This window comes from Heptranchias perlo, chromosome 23 (genome assembly GCF_035084215.1).
Source record: "Heptranchias perlo isolate sHepPer1 chromosome 23, sHepPer1.hap1, whole genome shotgun sequence".
In the NCBI taxonomy this organism is placed as follows: domain Eukaryota; kingdom Metazoa; phylum Chordata; class Chondrichthyes; order Hexanchiformes; family Hexanchidae; genus Heptranchias; species Heptranchias perlo.
Window position 1 is genome coordinate 4,454,571 of NC_090347.1, and position 16,078 is coordinate 4,470,648.

At 41.7% G+C, this 16,078-nt stretch overlaps 1 protein-coding gene across 2 annotated transcripts in view; it reads left to right on the top strand.

Annotated features, from left to right (window-relative positions):
• Positions 1 to 16,078, top strand: part of atad5a (ATPase family AAA domain containing 5a) — a 57,129-nt gene that overhangs the window by 488 nt on the left and 40,563 nt on the right. Inside the window, exons 2-8 of one of the 2 annotated variants that reach the window (XM_068003851.1) lie at positions 48 to 127; positions 558 to 2,452; positions 6,029 to 6,119; positions 7,055 to 7,210; positions 8,894 to 9,029; positions 13,574 to 13,661; positions 15,689 to 15,870. In XM_068003851.1, coding sequence (XP_067859952.1) covers positions 80 to 127; positions 558 to 2,452; positions 6,029 to 6,119; positions 7,055 to 7,210; positions 8,894 to 9,029; positions 13,574 to 13,661; positions 15,689 to 15,870 — 2,596 coding nt within the window. In that variant the 5' untranslated portion in view covers positions 48 to 79. The remainder of the gene's footprint in view (positions 1 to 47; positions 128 to 557; positions 2,453 to 6,028; positions 6,120 to 7,054; positions 7,211 to 8,893; positions 9,030 to 13,573; positions 13,662 to 15,688; positions 15,871 to 16,078) is intronic. The other variant, XM_068003852.1, reaches the window with a different exon arrangement.

Genomic DNA, 16,078 nt, shown 5'->3' on the forward strand with positions numbered 1-16,078 from the left:
CCGTGGTCGTTACTCTTGTGTAATGCTCTTGGCTCGTACGTTCACAGGTTTCTGAGTGTTAAGGAGGGAGATTACTGATATGGTTGGTATTATTGCTATGGCTGGTACAGTGGAGGAGTATGATCAGGTGAGAATATTTATTTTGCTTTGATGATCTTTTTTTCAAAACCCACTTACATTTTTTCTGGCTTTCAATGTATACAAGTAGTTTTGAAAGTAGACTAGCAATAGCAGCTGTTAATATCTCCTGTCATTCACTTAAAAGTATATGTTTGTATATTCACTGTTTTATGTATTACCCTATTAACCGTCTCAGCAAAGTATGTTATATGCAGCAAGAAATAAATATAGACTATACAGGATCACCTTATCAAATGTACTGGACATCACATTTCCTGGTGATCCACTGCAGTTTAATGGTTAAACAGGCAGTAATGATGTTGCAGCCACTAATCCACTTGTATAAAAGTTATTGCAGATCAAGGAAATGGAATGTGCAGATGATTGGTGCTATTATATGCTGCTATTATTTTTCAATGCTAATATTTGTTTTGCAGCCATGTAAGAAACAGAGAAAAGATGCAGAGGATTCCTCCACAAACACAATCACAAGCTACTTCTCACCGGTGTCCAAATCTGTTGACACAGCCTTTCCATCACCCAAATCTAGCAACATACTGGATTACTTCAAGAAAACTCCGAGTGGACGAAACGTTGCTTCGAACACATCTGGTGACTGTGAAGTAAGGAATTCAGCCGTAACATCTGTGGACCATGGTAAGGAATCAACAGTGGTCTCTGAGGGGAAGCACCAAACGCCAAAGGGGAAACGGCTCCGTAGAAGAGTAAACTTAAGCCGCAGACTGAATGAATGCCAAGAGGTGGTTGAAATTAGCGATACTAGTACTGACTCGAATATTGCAGATGTGTGTGGCGTGAGATCAGGCATTGGGGTTCTTGGGAGCGATACAGCTGCACTGATTGCTCAGCTTTGCGCAGAAAGTAAAGACCTGTTTGAAGAGAATGAGGAGGATGTTTATGTGGATTCCAACATCACACGAAGAGGGACGACAGTAGGGAACAGAAAGAAATGCTGCAAGGAACCCATCAATCATTTAAGTAAAAATGTCTCCAAGAAAGCACAAAAAAGAAAGTTTGGGGGAAATTCCGAGGATTCCCCAGGACAGTCAGATGTTGAGCTTCTTGTGGCAAAGAATGATTTCTGTGAAAAAAGGGGTGAAGGGGCGGAGGCTAAGGGAGCTACTATGCCCGTGGTTATTGAAGGTGAGAGAAAGTGTCTCAGTGAGACAAATTTGGATGCGACTGCTGACGAGATTTGTCAGATAAATGACAGCACTGTTACAGTGTCATTTGAAGACTTTATGAAGAACCAAGAAACTGCAGAGTCTTCAGCTGAAAAAGCAACATGGGATGAATCTGAGATAGTCGAGGAAAGTAACAAGCCTCCCAATTTAATGGAAGACGAGAGTGCAGCTGCTGTTCAGCCAATATCCCCAAAAACCGTGACTGTCCATGTTCAGATTCACTCTAGTCCTATATCTATCTCCCCTCAAAATTCTAAAACAAAACAGAAAAAGATAGCGTCCATCTTTTTGAGAAAGAAAGTGGATTCTGAAAGCGAAGCGGTTGAAATCCAACCTGTGAGCCCACATTCCGCGGAGAGCATGGATCCAGATCCAGCTCCTGCAAGGCGATCCAACGTGGTGATAGCGGAGGAAGAGTTGGAGTTGTTGGTATTGGATGTCACAGAGAAGAGTCCCGTGAAGGCCAAATGTAGTCGAGTCGAAAGGGAGCAGTTTATGAATGCTTTCAGGCGACCGCCCTCTTCAGAACCAGCGAAAAATGGGCTCAAGAGGGCAACGCGGAAACCAAAAGCCTCAAAGCAAAGTTTAGCGCCAGGCGAAGCAGCTGAGGAAGCTGATGACGAGCCCGACCAAGAAAACGAAAAAGAGGAATCTGTCCAGGCTGCAAACTGGGAAACGTCAAGCCAAGGCAGTAAAGATTTTAGGGTGGGAAAAAGAGACTCTGGAGGTGCAGCTGTGAAAAAGAATAAAAAGTTAAAAGGCAGGAAAGCTTCCCATAAAATTGGGAAAGCAGAATGTAAAAATCTAGATGATTGTGAAAGAACAGGAGAGGAAATTGATCCTAATGTGAAAATGAGTAATGAGAACACTAAAGGATCAAGATGTCCAAAACATATGGATCCAGCAGCTACCCGATGGAGTGAAACCTGTAGAATTACACGGAGGAGCCTAAGACAGCAAAGGGATGCTCTGGGCTATTGTCTGACACCAAATAAAACCATTGGAGTGGATTGTCTCGATGCTCCAGCTCATATGTCAACCCCAAAATTATCACATTGGTCTTCAGAAGAAAATAGCATCTACAAAGCAGAAATGATTCCTGCGACCTCTAACAAAAGTCCGATCAGGTAAAATGTATTTCAAATCTCTACAGTATTGGTTGTAACTCCTTGATCTATCTGGTTCTGTTATATTTTGATAACGATATTTTTTAAACACGGCTGTTGAGATGCACTCCTTCCTGATGGCATTGGCTGCATTTTGTTACAGCCAATTAGAATATGTTGCCTACTGCAAAATCGAAGTGCGCATTCTAAGTAGGCATGGGAGTGGTGTTAATATGGGGAGTGGTGAAAAGTACTAAGTACATGGAGGGACAATTGTAAACAATTTTACAACACCAAGTTATAGTCCAGCAATTTTATTTTAAATTCACAAGCTTTCGGAGGCTACCTCCTTCCTCAGGTGAACGATGTGGAAATGAAGTCCTCGAAATGAAGTCGCATTTATAATTCACAGAACAATGCTGGTGATAACAGACAGTTTTTTCAACTGCCCGTTGCAGTTGAAAAAACTGTCTGTTATCACCAGCATTGTTCTGTGAATTATAAATGCGACTTCATTTCGAGGACTTCATTTCCACATCGTTCACCTGAGGAAGGAGGTAGCCTCCGAAAGCTTGTGAATTTAAAATAAAATTGCTGGACTATAACTTGGTGTTGTAAAATTGTTTACAATTGTCAACCCCAGTCCATCACCGGCATCTCCACTACATGGAGGGAGGCATTCTAACACAAGGGTGCTGTAATTTGTGATTGAAGGTTATTACATTGTTTCTTATTTTGCAGTCTTGCAGCTGTGGAAATTAATGTAGCTTTTCATAGCCCTTTTTTTTTGGACAGTCGATATTTTGAACTTCCATATATACCTGTGCCAGTATAATTTCTTATCTTCCTATGTAAGGTGCTGCACACTTGGGGCAAATCAAGGGTTGTATTTTATTAAACACAGAAGCTACTTTAAAATTAATGTTTGATTAATTTGAACTGTGCAGTGTATGAGGGAGGGGATGGGAGATGAGTTTACAGATTACGATACAGTATTGTCACAAGGATTCCAGTGAAGTGCACTGGTGGGCAAGTGCAATTTTCATGCTATGTCCATTTAAATTGTGGAAAAACATATGGCAGTATAATTATGGGTTTTGTCTTTCCAAACTTGGATTATAGAACTAGGCTGAAGAATTGGTACTTGCAGGTCTGGTGTGGTAGTGAGGGAGTGAATTGAGAGCATCGCACAAGTGTAATGGAAGAGCATCAAAGCATATTGTTTTAAGTCATTTTTTTCTTGCAGCCTATTCATACCAGTATGCTAAATAATCCTGGTGGCACAACTGAATTATAGAAAATATTGCTCTTCTAAATATAATCAGTTCTACAGTAATTAAAAATAACTTATTTATAAAATGAGCATAGTTTTATGTCCATTTTTATCTACATACAGGGAAAAAATATGAACGGCTAAGGGAAGCAAGTGGGAGAGTGGGTAGGTCCATCTAAAGAAAAACACCAGCACAGATTTGATGGTCTGAATGGCCTGTTTCTGTGCTGTTAAATTATGATTCTATAAGATTGAAAATTATTAGTGACTTGGAGACCTGTTATCTACACAACTGTGCTGACATTAAGCTAGTGCTAAATGGTTTGGAAGAAGCACAGTCTAATCTTTCTGTTCTTTGTTTGTTTGTTTTGTTGTGTTGTATTGCTTAATACTTTATATGATATTCTCTGATTTTTAAAAAATTAAATACTTCCCCACTTGGGAAAGGAAGATCACGTGGAGATCATGAGAGGTGATCTTATTGAAACATATAAGATCCTGAGGGGACTAGAAGGGGTAGATGCTGAGAGGATATTTCCCCTTGTGGGAGAGACCAGAACTGGGGGCCACAGTTTAAAAATAAGGGGTCTCCCATTTAAGACGGAGATGAGGAGAAATTTTTACTCTGAGGGTCGTGAGTCTGTGGAACTCCCTTCCCCAGAGAGCGGTGGAGGCAGGGTCATTGAATGTTGTTAAGGCTGAGTTAGATAGATTCCTGATTAACAAGGGAGTCAAAGGTTATAGTAGGTAGACGGGAAAGTAGGGTTGAGGTCGCAATCAGATCAGCCATGATCTTATCAAATGGCAGAGCAGGGTCGAGGGGCCGAAATGATCTACTCCTGCTCTTAATTCGTATGTTTATATCATCCCTAGCTAGGAGTTAAGGAGATCCTTACTATCAAGCATTTGTCTATCTGTAAGCAACTGCAGAGAAATTGACCTGAGGTGTAGATTTCCTCTCCCTTCTGGTGGATTGTGTTTTTTTTAAATCAATTTTCTTCCCTCCCTGAAGGTGCAGACCCATGTTACTGTGCAGTTACCTCTCGGAAAGTATGAACTTGGCTAGTGGATGTCTGCATAGATCATGTGGGAGCCTCGCTGCCAAGGCTGATTCTGTCCTCACTAATGCCATGCACACACTTCCCAACAGGGTCGTCACTGGATAGGAGTTAGCACCCTGGCTGTTCTCCCTAGTCCAGGGGTGTTGTGGCAAGATGTAGTGCCACTACTGCTGCCCAGCTGAGTTCAGCTAACTCGATGCAGACTGAGACCTTCTGATATTTATGGCGTGGTTATATGCTGGTTTTACTAACTGACCTGAACGGTGGAGCTTCCCCGTTCATTTTGAGTTAGTGCCTGGCCTCTGCTCAATACCTTCATGTAGCTAGCCAGATACTGTGTGTTTCTACTTAATGTGTTACGATTCCTGGCATGATGAGCCTTAGCCACAGCATTCTGAGAAGGAAATAAAAATCCTTTTGCGAAGGGGAGAATGGGCTCATTGCTTGCATGCGTGGTCTGTGTTGACTGTTATAGAATGGCATTGTAGGGTAGCTGGGAGTAACCCACCGCCTCAACTTTTGATGGGGTTAGGGGTGGGGGGGGGCTAGAAGAGGGTAATATTCTTGATGTGATGTTACATTGGTATGTCCTTAATATGTCTTGAGTAGCTTAATTTGCCTATTATTAAACAGGTAACCTCTGGGTCACTTGAAATTTTCAAGACAGATCGATAGATTTTTGTTGGGTAAGGGTATCAAGGATTATAAGGCAAAGGCAGGTAAATGGGGTTGAGGTACAGATCAGCCATGATCTAACAGAATGGTGGAACAGGCTCGAGGGGCCGAATAGTCTGCTCCTGTTCCTAAGTTCATGTTTCCGATAGGGTCTGTTTTAAACCTGTGTATTACTGAGCAAGTGGCTTGTATGTTCATACAAGAATTGGAATGTGTACATTCTAGGTTTTTATGAATGAATCTTTACCCGGAGAGTGGCTAGAAAGTGGAACTTGCTACCACAAGGAATAGTTGAGGCGAATAGCGTGAGGCATTTAAACAGAAGGTAGATAGGTACATGAGGGAGAAAGGAATGGAAGAATATGTTGATAGGGTTAGATGACATATGTTGGGAGGAAACTCGTGTGGAGCATAAACGCCGGCACAGACCTGTTGGGCCGAATGGCCTTTTTCTGTGCTATAAATACTATGTAATATAGTAAGGTGCAGGAAACTGTAAACTAGAATATTGGTGTTTTAGTGTAAAATTGTAATGTGAACAAAATGCAGAATAATGTTTTCACTGTATTTTATGTACTGACTTTTCAGAATGAAGTTTACACGACTCTCGCATTCAAAAAATCCTATAAAATCACGAGAAATGGATGAGAACAACGAATTTACTCCCAGGAGCAACCAGGTGTTGTTTGTACTTTCTGAAAGAACCTATTTTAAGTTAGATTTATTTTTATTTAACCAGCAACATGTGCAAACTCATGCAGAGCTGAAAAACAGCATTTGTAGGGGGATGAGTGGTGACAGCGAGGTGGAACGCTGTCCTTTCATATCTGGATTTGAATCAGCCTAGGCAGGATGATATCTCCAAATGTGGTTGGCACTTTTTTTTTAAAAACTGCTTTTACATGTTTAGAATATTAGAGTAGCCATAACATTTCCAGAGTATTTGGAAGCGATTGGCATTTTAGTTGAGTGCATCAGATGCCTGCTCACATATGATGGTCATTGGGTTGGTTTATCTGATTATGTAGGATTGTTAAGGAGCTGCTGCCACCAGACTGGCAATGAGCACGGTAGGCTTGTATACTTTGTGTGTGGTAGTCTTGTTGCAGTCATTCATTGGGCCTTGGCTCAGTGGTAGCGCTCTCGCCTCTAAGTCAGAAGGTTGTGAGTTCAAGTCCCACTCCAGAGATTTGAGCCCATAATCCTGGCTGACACTCCCAGTACAGTATTGAGGGAGCGCTGCACCGTCGGAGGGGCCGTCTTTCAGTTGAGGTGTTAAACCGAGGCCGAGATTGCCCCCTCAGGTGGACAATATTTTGGAGAGGAGCAGGGGATTCTCCCTGGTGTCATGGCCAATATTTATCTCTCAACAAACATCACTTTTTAAAAAAAACAGATTATCTGGTCATTCATCACATTGCTATTTGTGGAACTTTGCTGTGCGCAAATTGGCTGCCACGTATTCTACATTAGAACAGTGACTACATTTCAAAAGTACTTCATTGGCAAGTGCTTTGGGACGTCCTGAGGACGTGAAAGGCGCTATATAAATGCAAGGTCTTCTCATTTTATGTGGTGGTATTTTTCTAATTATTAATGTGCTTCGTTACTTAGCAGATGTGCAGATCCAAGAACGTGACCAAAGCAAAGAGGCTGGTTGAAAAAGCCAAAGCGCAGAGCAAGTGCAGAAATCCTGTGGAATCCATTACACCCCTGAGGCGATCAACTCGACAGCAGGCCAGATCCGATGGGAAACTTCACGGGACTGAGGTACTAGCATTTCAATTTCTTCATGAAAGAAAATGAAACAACGTTTGTAAAGTAGGGAGTGATGGCTTGATGTTCTGTCCCAGTTTAACTTTTTAACCACAATTGTATGATTTGTCATGCATAACAATATTATTTTATTGCCATTATCCTAACCCCAAAGACTGACGAGTTCGTGGCTTTTTTCTGTTTTAAATTTGTTAAATACGAGTATCCTAAATTTGTGTTTTTTAAAAAAAACCTTGCAAGAATTTTTTTTAAAACCATTGGCGCCCTAAGAGCTGGCTGACTGCAAAATCAATTTCTAACCTTTTAATAAAATAACTTCTTCCTGCGTGCCATATTTTTTCCTTATCCAAGAGGATATTTTTTTGAGACCTGCTTGCAGTCATCACTAGTGCTAGTAAAAAGGAGGTGCACAGGAGTAGTTCATGGTGACTTTCTGCGGTGAAATGCCTGGTCTCTGTTGAATGTCTTCCTCCTTCCTCTCCCCATAGCACAATTTAGATCGGGAGATTGAGGTGGGATTCCAATTTCTGCCAATTTACGGTGCAGTTTATGGAAGATCCAACAAGATATCCTGCACTTGGTATCAATTTTTATGCACTATTACCATATATACATGTTTATAAGTTGACCCACTTTTGAAATATCCTCTACCCCGACATAGAATCGTACCGCGCAGATGGAGGCCATTTGGCTCATCGTGTCTGTGCCGGCTCTCTGGCCCACTCCCCTGCTCTTTCCCCATAGTCCTGCGCATAGTTCCTTTTTAAATATATATCCAATTCCCTTTTGAAAGTTATTATTGAATCTGCTTCCACCGCCCTTTTAGGCAGCGCATTCCAGATCATAACAACAAATAAACAAAAAAAATTCATGATCCCTCTAACCTTCATGTCATTATACATGCACACGCTCTGTTTTCTCATTTCCACCAGTGCAATCCTATCTGCTATTATCACGACCCTCCAACCTCGCTATTAAGAAATGGCAACTCTCTCTCCTGGCAGTCCTGGCTTCCACTGTTGATTTTGAAGAAAGGAACTCACATTTATATAGTGCCTTATCGTCTCTGTCAGAAACGCCTCAGTGTTTCACCTACAGTGAATTACATCAAACTCTTGTTATGTAAGCGAATGCAGCAACTAATTTGCACACAGCAAGATCTCAGGAGCACCGATGAGATGAATAACCAGTTAATGTGTTTTTGATCGTTTAGGGAGGACTGTTGGTCAGGACACACAGAACTGCCTGCTCCCAAGCAAATGGTCCCATGGAATCTTTAACCTCCTTCCGAACCACCAGTAAAGGCAGACAAGGCCTTGGTTTAATATATCCTCCGAAGGACCTCTGCTCCCTGTATTTACTGTGCTGGGATGTCTCAGATTTTAAATCGGCAGTAGGAGCTGGGCTGAAGTTGGAAGGGAAACCAGCCAGCAGGGAGACCAAAGAAAATAACTTATACTTATGTAGCAACCTGCCTGCCAATTAATTACTTTTGAAGTGTAGTCACTTGTTTTTGTGGGCACACGTGGCAGCCAACTTCCCACAAACAGCAAATGAGATAAATGTAGTATGCTGACCTGTAATAAAAATGATACTTCTGATAGTCTTGTTTGTTTAACACCACTGCATCCTGATACAGATTTTTTTTTAAAAATTCTAAAATTTTGTTTTGTACAGGACTTGGCAATTAAGTTGAATTCAAGTACAGAAAGCGACTCTGTCTGTATACTTCAACGTGAAAAGAAACTCAGGAATTTGAGTGACATGTTGGGAAAGAATCCAGGTAGCACATCGGCAACCAAGAGCTCAGCAGGTTAGTACATGTTAACTCAAGTACAGTTTCCAATATTATTTTGTTGTTTAGACTAAATCGCTTCCTTCCCTGTGGATCTTCCTGTTTGGTAATTTACTGAAGGGTACAGCCTTGGACATTTTTTTGAAGTCCTTTCCGTGCCCATGTTCCTCATCTGCTATGGCTGAGAACTTCTACCAGTTCCTCGCCCATGCCACTGTATAGTGACGTGCAAGAACTTGCTGGGACAACTCTCCTTTCAGTGACTGACTCTCTGCTGAGCACTTCCTTCTGGCAGTGTTGATGAAATCAGGAACTCGCCTTGTGGTGGGAACTGGCACAAACCTGTTTCTGCAACTCCAACATGTTGTGTACAGCTGTACTATCCTTCTCTTAACAATTTCAAAAGTTTTTTTATTTACTAATTTATTTAGTTAAAGAGCATTAGGAGTAAAATGAAGGACCATAGTCTGAGTGATTCAGAAGATGTCATAAACTAAAAGTTTTTGATTTCAGTTCGCATCTATTCAAAACCCAAGATTAGATCACTACTTTGAGATTAATTGCTGGAATCTTTGGGGGACAAAATGTGCATCTTTCTAATTAATGCCAACAATGACACTTTACGTGAACAGAAACATTCCGTGAACACTCCTTGATGCATGTCTTTCGTACAAGTGGATCAGTGCTCACAGCATCAATTCTGCGGATGTGTACTGTCAGTACCAACAGCCAAGATTTAAATGCCAATAATTAATTGGCCTTTGTGCATGTAGTATTAACATGCTACTAATGCCTTCTGGGGCCAGATGTCTAGGAGTGTTTTTTGTGATGTGAACAACAACTTGCATTTATATAGAACCTAGAACAGGAAATCACCCCAAACTGTAATCAAAGGAGGAGATATAAGGAGGGGTGACCAAAAGCTTGTTCCAAGGTGGGTTTTAAGAGTGGCTTTAAAGGGGGAAGAGGAAGGTGGGGGGATTTAGGGAGGGTGGAGCCTCAGTTGGGGAAGGTATGACTGCCACTGGTGGGATGAAGGGAGGGGGAGGACACATAACAGGCCAGAGTCAGCGGAACGGAGAGTTGATAGGGAGAGGAGGTTGTAGGGCTCAAGGAGGTTAGAAATAGGGAGAGGTGAGGTCATGAAGGGGTTTTAAATTTGAGGGGACCAAGAGTCAATGTAGCTCAGAGAGGTGATAGGTGAGTATGACTTGGTGCAAGATAGGGTATAGGCACTAGAGTTTTGGATGAGCTGAAGTTTATGCAAGATGGGAGGCCGGCCAGGAGAGCATTGGAATAGTCATGTTTGGAAGTGACAAAGGCACATGAGAATCCAATAATGTTTTCATAAAGAAATTGGCACGCTTTATATAAAGTAAATAGACTTGTACTGAAGCGACACTTTATTATGTACAGTTTGTTTTAGTAGGAAATGATGTGTAGGAATGCAATAACATACTGTTAGGGTTTAGAATTATTGGAAAAAGCTTGGCCTTTGCTCATGTCCTTTCTGACATTATCCAAGCCTTTCAAGTACTTTATTTTTTTGTAGCACACTCCTAGATATTGTTTATTTCCTGGTAACATAGACTGGGCATTGCATGGCCTTTTTTGAAATCCATTTCGGGTTCTTTACCTGTAAACCTGGTATGGCCTTCGATGCCCTTTGTTAACATAAATCTACAGATTTAAATCTAAGATTAAAAGTTATGGCTGTAGATAAGCATTGGCAAATATTTAAACAAATATTTCATAATTCTCAATGAGTATACATTCCATTGAGAAATAAAAACTCCACGGGAAAAGTGATCCATTTGTGGCTAACTATAGAAGTTAAGGATTAGATTAATCCTTAACCCTTAATTAAATTAGATTAAAAGAGGCTTATAATGTTGCCAAGGAGAGTAGAAAGCCTAAGGATTGGGAGTTTTAGAAACCAGCAAAGGATGACCAAAAATTTGATAAAAAGGGAGAAAATAGAATGAGAGTAAACTAGCAAGAAATATAAAAACAGATTGTAAGAGCTTCTACAAGTATGTAAAAAGGAAGAGAGTAGCAAAAGTAAACGTGGGTCCCTTAGAGGCTGAGACAGGAGAAATTATAATGGGGAATAAGGAAATGGCAGAGAAGTTAAACAAATATTTTGTATCTGTCTTCACAGTAGAAGACACAAAAAAAATCCAGAAATAGTAGGGGGCCAAAGGTCTAATGAGAGTGAGGAACTTAAAATAATTAATATTAGTAAAGAAATAGAACTGGAGAAATTAATGGGACTAAAAGTCGACAAATCCCCTGGACCTGATGGCCTATATCCTTGGGTTCTAAAAGAGGTGGCTGCAGAGATAGTGAATGCATTGGTTGTGATTTTCCGAAATTCCCTAGATTCTAGAACGGTCCCAGTGGATTGGAAGGTAGCTGCTATTCCAGAAAGGAAGAAGAGAGAAAACAGGGAACTACAGGCCAGTTAGCCTGACATCAGTCGTCAGGAAAATGCTGGAATCCGTTATTAAGGAAGTGGTAACAGGTCACTTAGAAAATCATAATATGATTAGGCAGAGTCAACATGGTTTTATGAAAGGGAAATCGTGTTTGACAAATCTGAGATTTTTGAGGGTGTAACTAGCAGGGTAGATAAAGGGGAACCGGTGGATGTCGTATATTTGGATTTTCAAAAGGCATCTAACAAGGTGCCACACGTAAGGTTGTTTCACAAGATAAGGGCTCATGGGGTTGGGGGTAATATATTAACAAGGATAGAGGATTGGTTAAAGGACAGACAACAGAGTGGCAATAAACGGGTCATTCTCAGGTTGGCAGGCTGTAACTAGTGGGGTGCCGCAAGGATCAGTGCTTGGGCCTCAACTATTTACAATCTATATTAATGACCTGGATGAAGGGACCGAGTGTAATGTATCCAAGTTTGCTGATTATACAAAGCTAGGTGGGAAAGTAAGCTGTGAGGAGGACACAGAGTCTGCAAAGAGATATAGACAGGTTAAGACAGGTTTAGACACTGCAGCAACTCGCCAAGGCTTCTTCGACAGCACCTCCCAAACCTGCAACCTCGACCACCTAGAAGGACAAGAGCAGCAGGCACATGGGGACAACTTCATCTGCACGTTCCCCTCCAAGTCACACACAATCCCGACTTGGAAATATATTGCCGTTCCTTCGTCCTCGCTGGGTCAAAATCCTGGAACTCCCTTCCTAACAGCACTGTGGGAGAACCTTCACCACACGGACTGCAGCGGTTCAAGAAGGCGGCTCACCACCATCTTCTCGAGGGCAATTAGGGATGGGCAATAAATGCCGGCCTCGCCAACGACGCCCACATCCCATGAATGATTTTTTTTTAAAGTGAGTGAGCGAGAAGGTGGCAGATGGAATATAATGTGGGGAATGTGAGGTTATTCACTTCGGTAGGAAGATAGAAAAACAGAATATTTTTTAAATGGTGAGAAACTATTAAACTCTGGTGTTCAGAGCGATTTGGGTGTCCTCGTACAAGAAACAGGAAGTTAACATGCAGGTACAGCAAGCAATTAGGAAGGCAATTGGTACGTTGGCCTTTATTGCAAGGGGGTTGGGGTACAAGAGTAGGGAGGTCTTGTTGCAGCTGTATAGGGCTATGTTGAGACCACACCTGGAGTACTGTGTACAATTTTAGTCTCCTTACCTAAGGAAGGATATACTTGCCTTCGAGGCAGTGCAACAAAGGTTCACTAGATTGATTCCTGGGTTGAGAGGGTTGTCCTATGAGGAGAGATTGAGTAGAATGGGTCTATACTCTCTGGAGTTTAGAAGAATGAGAGGTGATCTCATTGAATCATATAAGATTTTGAGATGGCTTGACAGGGTAGATGCTGAGAGGCTGTTTCCTGTGGCTGGAGAGTCTAGAACTGGGGGCATAGTCTCAGGATGAGGGGTCGGCCATTTAGGACTGAGATGAGGAGAAATTTCTTCAATCAGACGGTTGTAAATCTTTGGAATTCTCTACCCCAGAGGGCTGTGGATGCCCAGTCGTTGAATATGTTCAAGGCTGAGATCGAGATATTTGTTGTCTCTTAAGGCAATTAATGGATATGGGGATTGGGCAGGAAAGTGGAGTTGAGGCCAAAGGTCAGCCATGATATTACTGAACGGCGGAGCAGGCTCGAGGGGCCATGTGGCTTACAATAGTTTGTTTATCACGAGCCTTAAAAGTCATTTTTTTTTTTAAAATGCAACAATGACCCCTAAAATTGAATTATAGTCTTCAAATCACTGTTGTTTGGAGATCTGTGCAAGATTATCTCTTACCACTCTAATCTCCCATCCATCCTGCTGTTGCATTTGTCTTGTTTGCAATTTATCTCTCTATCTTCCTGCCTCAAGCGCCTCCTGCTCTGTTTCGTGCTGGTGGAAGTCCTTTAAATCAAATGTGGCAACATAGCTGTTGTCTGCTTTCCCTCCCACCTGTACTGTACATGCATGACACCCTGCAACCATCATATTCCAAATGCTTGCGATTGCTTTCAATATTCAGGGAACTGGTTTTCATTTTAATTTTTGTCTTGATCTAGCTGACCTCAAGGTTGCTTCCATATTTTCTGGTAAAAAGGCAGTCAAAGCTCTACCATCGGAACCCATCACCATTCTCGATGAGAGCAGGTGAGTAGATTATTAGCTATGCATGTGTCCTTTTCATAGAATCATACAGCACAGAAGGAGGCCATTCAGCCCATCGTGCCTGTGTCGGCTCTTTGAAAGAAAATTAGTCCTTCTCCCCTGCTCTTTCCCCACAGTCCTGCAAATTTTTCCTTTTCAAGTATTTATCCAATTCACTTTTAAAAGTTACTGTTGAATCTGCTTCCACCGCCCTTTCAGGCTGCTCATTCCAGATCATTACAACTCGCTGTGTAAAACAATTTCTCATCTTCCGCACCCCCCCCCCCACCCCGGTCCCGGTTCTTTTGTCAATTATTTTAAATCTGTGTCCTCTGGTTACCGACCCTCCTGCCAATGGAAACAGTTTCTCATTTACTGTATCAAAACTCCTCATAATTTTAAACACCTTTATTAAATCTTCCCTTAACCTTCCCTGCTCTAAGGAGGAAAACCCCAGCTTCTCCAGTCTCTCCGCATAACTGAAGTCTTTCACCTTGGTACCATTCTGGTAAATCTCCTCTCCACCCCTTCCGAGGCCTTCTTTAAAGGAATATTCCATCCGACACTCTATCTCAGTTGATTAATATATGGGACTTTCTTTTTCTTCAGCACATTTTAATACACAGACCTGCCTTGGAATTTGCATTAAGTGTGCAATCTTAGTTGGGTAGAGAAGAATTTTGTTAGTCACCTCGAGCTGCTATCGTCCGGTGTCAGCAGCACTAAGAGTGTGCAGTCTGCTTGCTCTCTTGGCCAAAAAAAGAAATATGTTTGAGAGGGGACTATTTATAAAAGAAAGTATCTCAAAATCTCAATGTTTGAGTTTATTCCAAGATTTGAAGGTGACAAGGGGACATCTTTCATCGTCGCTGGGTCAAAATCCTGGAACTCCCTTCCTAACAACACTGTGGGAGAACCTTCACCACACGGACTGCAGCGGTTCAAGAAGGCGGCTCACCACCACCTTCTCGAGGGCAATTAGGGATGGGTAATAAATGCCGGCCTCACCAGCGACGCCCACATCCCATGAACGAATTTTTAAAAAAACATGGTGTTGGTTCAGTCACTTACTCTTGTCAAGTTTCCCCCCAACCTCAGCTGGTACCGAGTGGGAGCCCAGTTTTTCCCCTGTGGTGAAGAAGGTTACACCTCGATGTGACTGCTGCACCGACTCTTGGTGGCCTGCCTCTACTGCACCGCAGTGGCCTCTAGGTTCCTGGCAGTACATGGCTTAGAAAGAAAACCAGTGATGGGGGATGAAATTGGAGGGGGCAGTATGGAGGAGAGGGTGCATGCCTTGTTGGAGAGTACAAGCTCCTAAAGCTTAAACCGATTTGCCAGCAGCCGTTTTCATTTTTGATAATTATCGATGGTGAATATTTGTTGAACTGGATTGGGTTGGAATTATGGGGAAATTCCTGATTCTGCCAATGTGCACTTTGGAAAAATTTAAAACTACAAAACATATATTCAATACAGATGGACTTTGTATTTCTCCAGGCTAAATTCCTTTAATATGGAAAGTGTTCTCTAGCTTAGTCCTTGCATTCTATTATTGTACACTATGGCGATCCATGAACAGTCTGCATCTCTTTAAAGTTGCTAAATTCAAATTATCCATTAATTTCAATTGAAATCGTGCATAAAAAGTCTCTTCTGATTCTTTATTAAAATTGTTTGATTTGTATTGTTGGAAAATTTAATGTTTTTCTGAGCAAAAGAATGATTTTGAATCTACGGCCAAGCATGGCTGTTCTCTTCTGATCTTCAGTATTATTATTCCTACATAAATGGCAACAGCCATTGTATCATCTTGCTACCTGAGACATTGTTAATCTAGTACGGTGAAGGCACCTGAAGGTTCCCTGCCTCTGCTCAGCAGCTACCCCATTGTGTATCACCACGACATGTGTGTTGTAATCTTTAGATAGACTAATACAGAAAGAAATCTGTGCTGGCTTGTCGAAGTGCTCTTTATATTGGAACTGCGCTAAAGAAGTATGACACAACTTTTCATTTATTTTTCAAAGTTGTAATGGCTCAGAAAACTCTCAGGACGACGAGCAATTCAGAGCTAAGCGTCAATTTCTCATGAGTGGATTACCGGATACTTTGAAGAAACACATAGCAAAGACTGCAGCAGCGATGGAGGTCTATTCCGCTGCGCGTGCTTCTTTCCAAACCGTCATTCACGTCCAGCAAAAAAGTCAAGGTGAGACTTTTAAGTTTGGGAGCGGGAGTGCTGTTTGACCGCGTGTTCACAAAATGGAGTTGGAAGATGGTGTTTCTTAATTTCAAAATATAAACTGCAAACTGCCTTCCTTTTTTAAGATGCAAATTCTTTCTTCAAGCTTATGCAAAATTCTGTACAAATGGGAAAAGAGCAGCTTGTCGATCAAAGCCTGTCTCGTCACCACGTG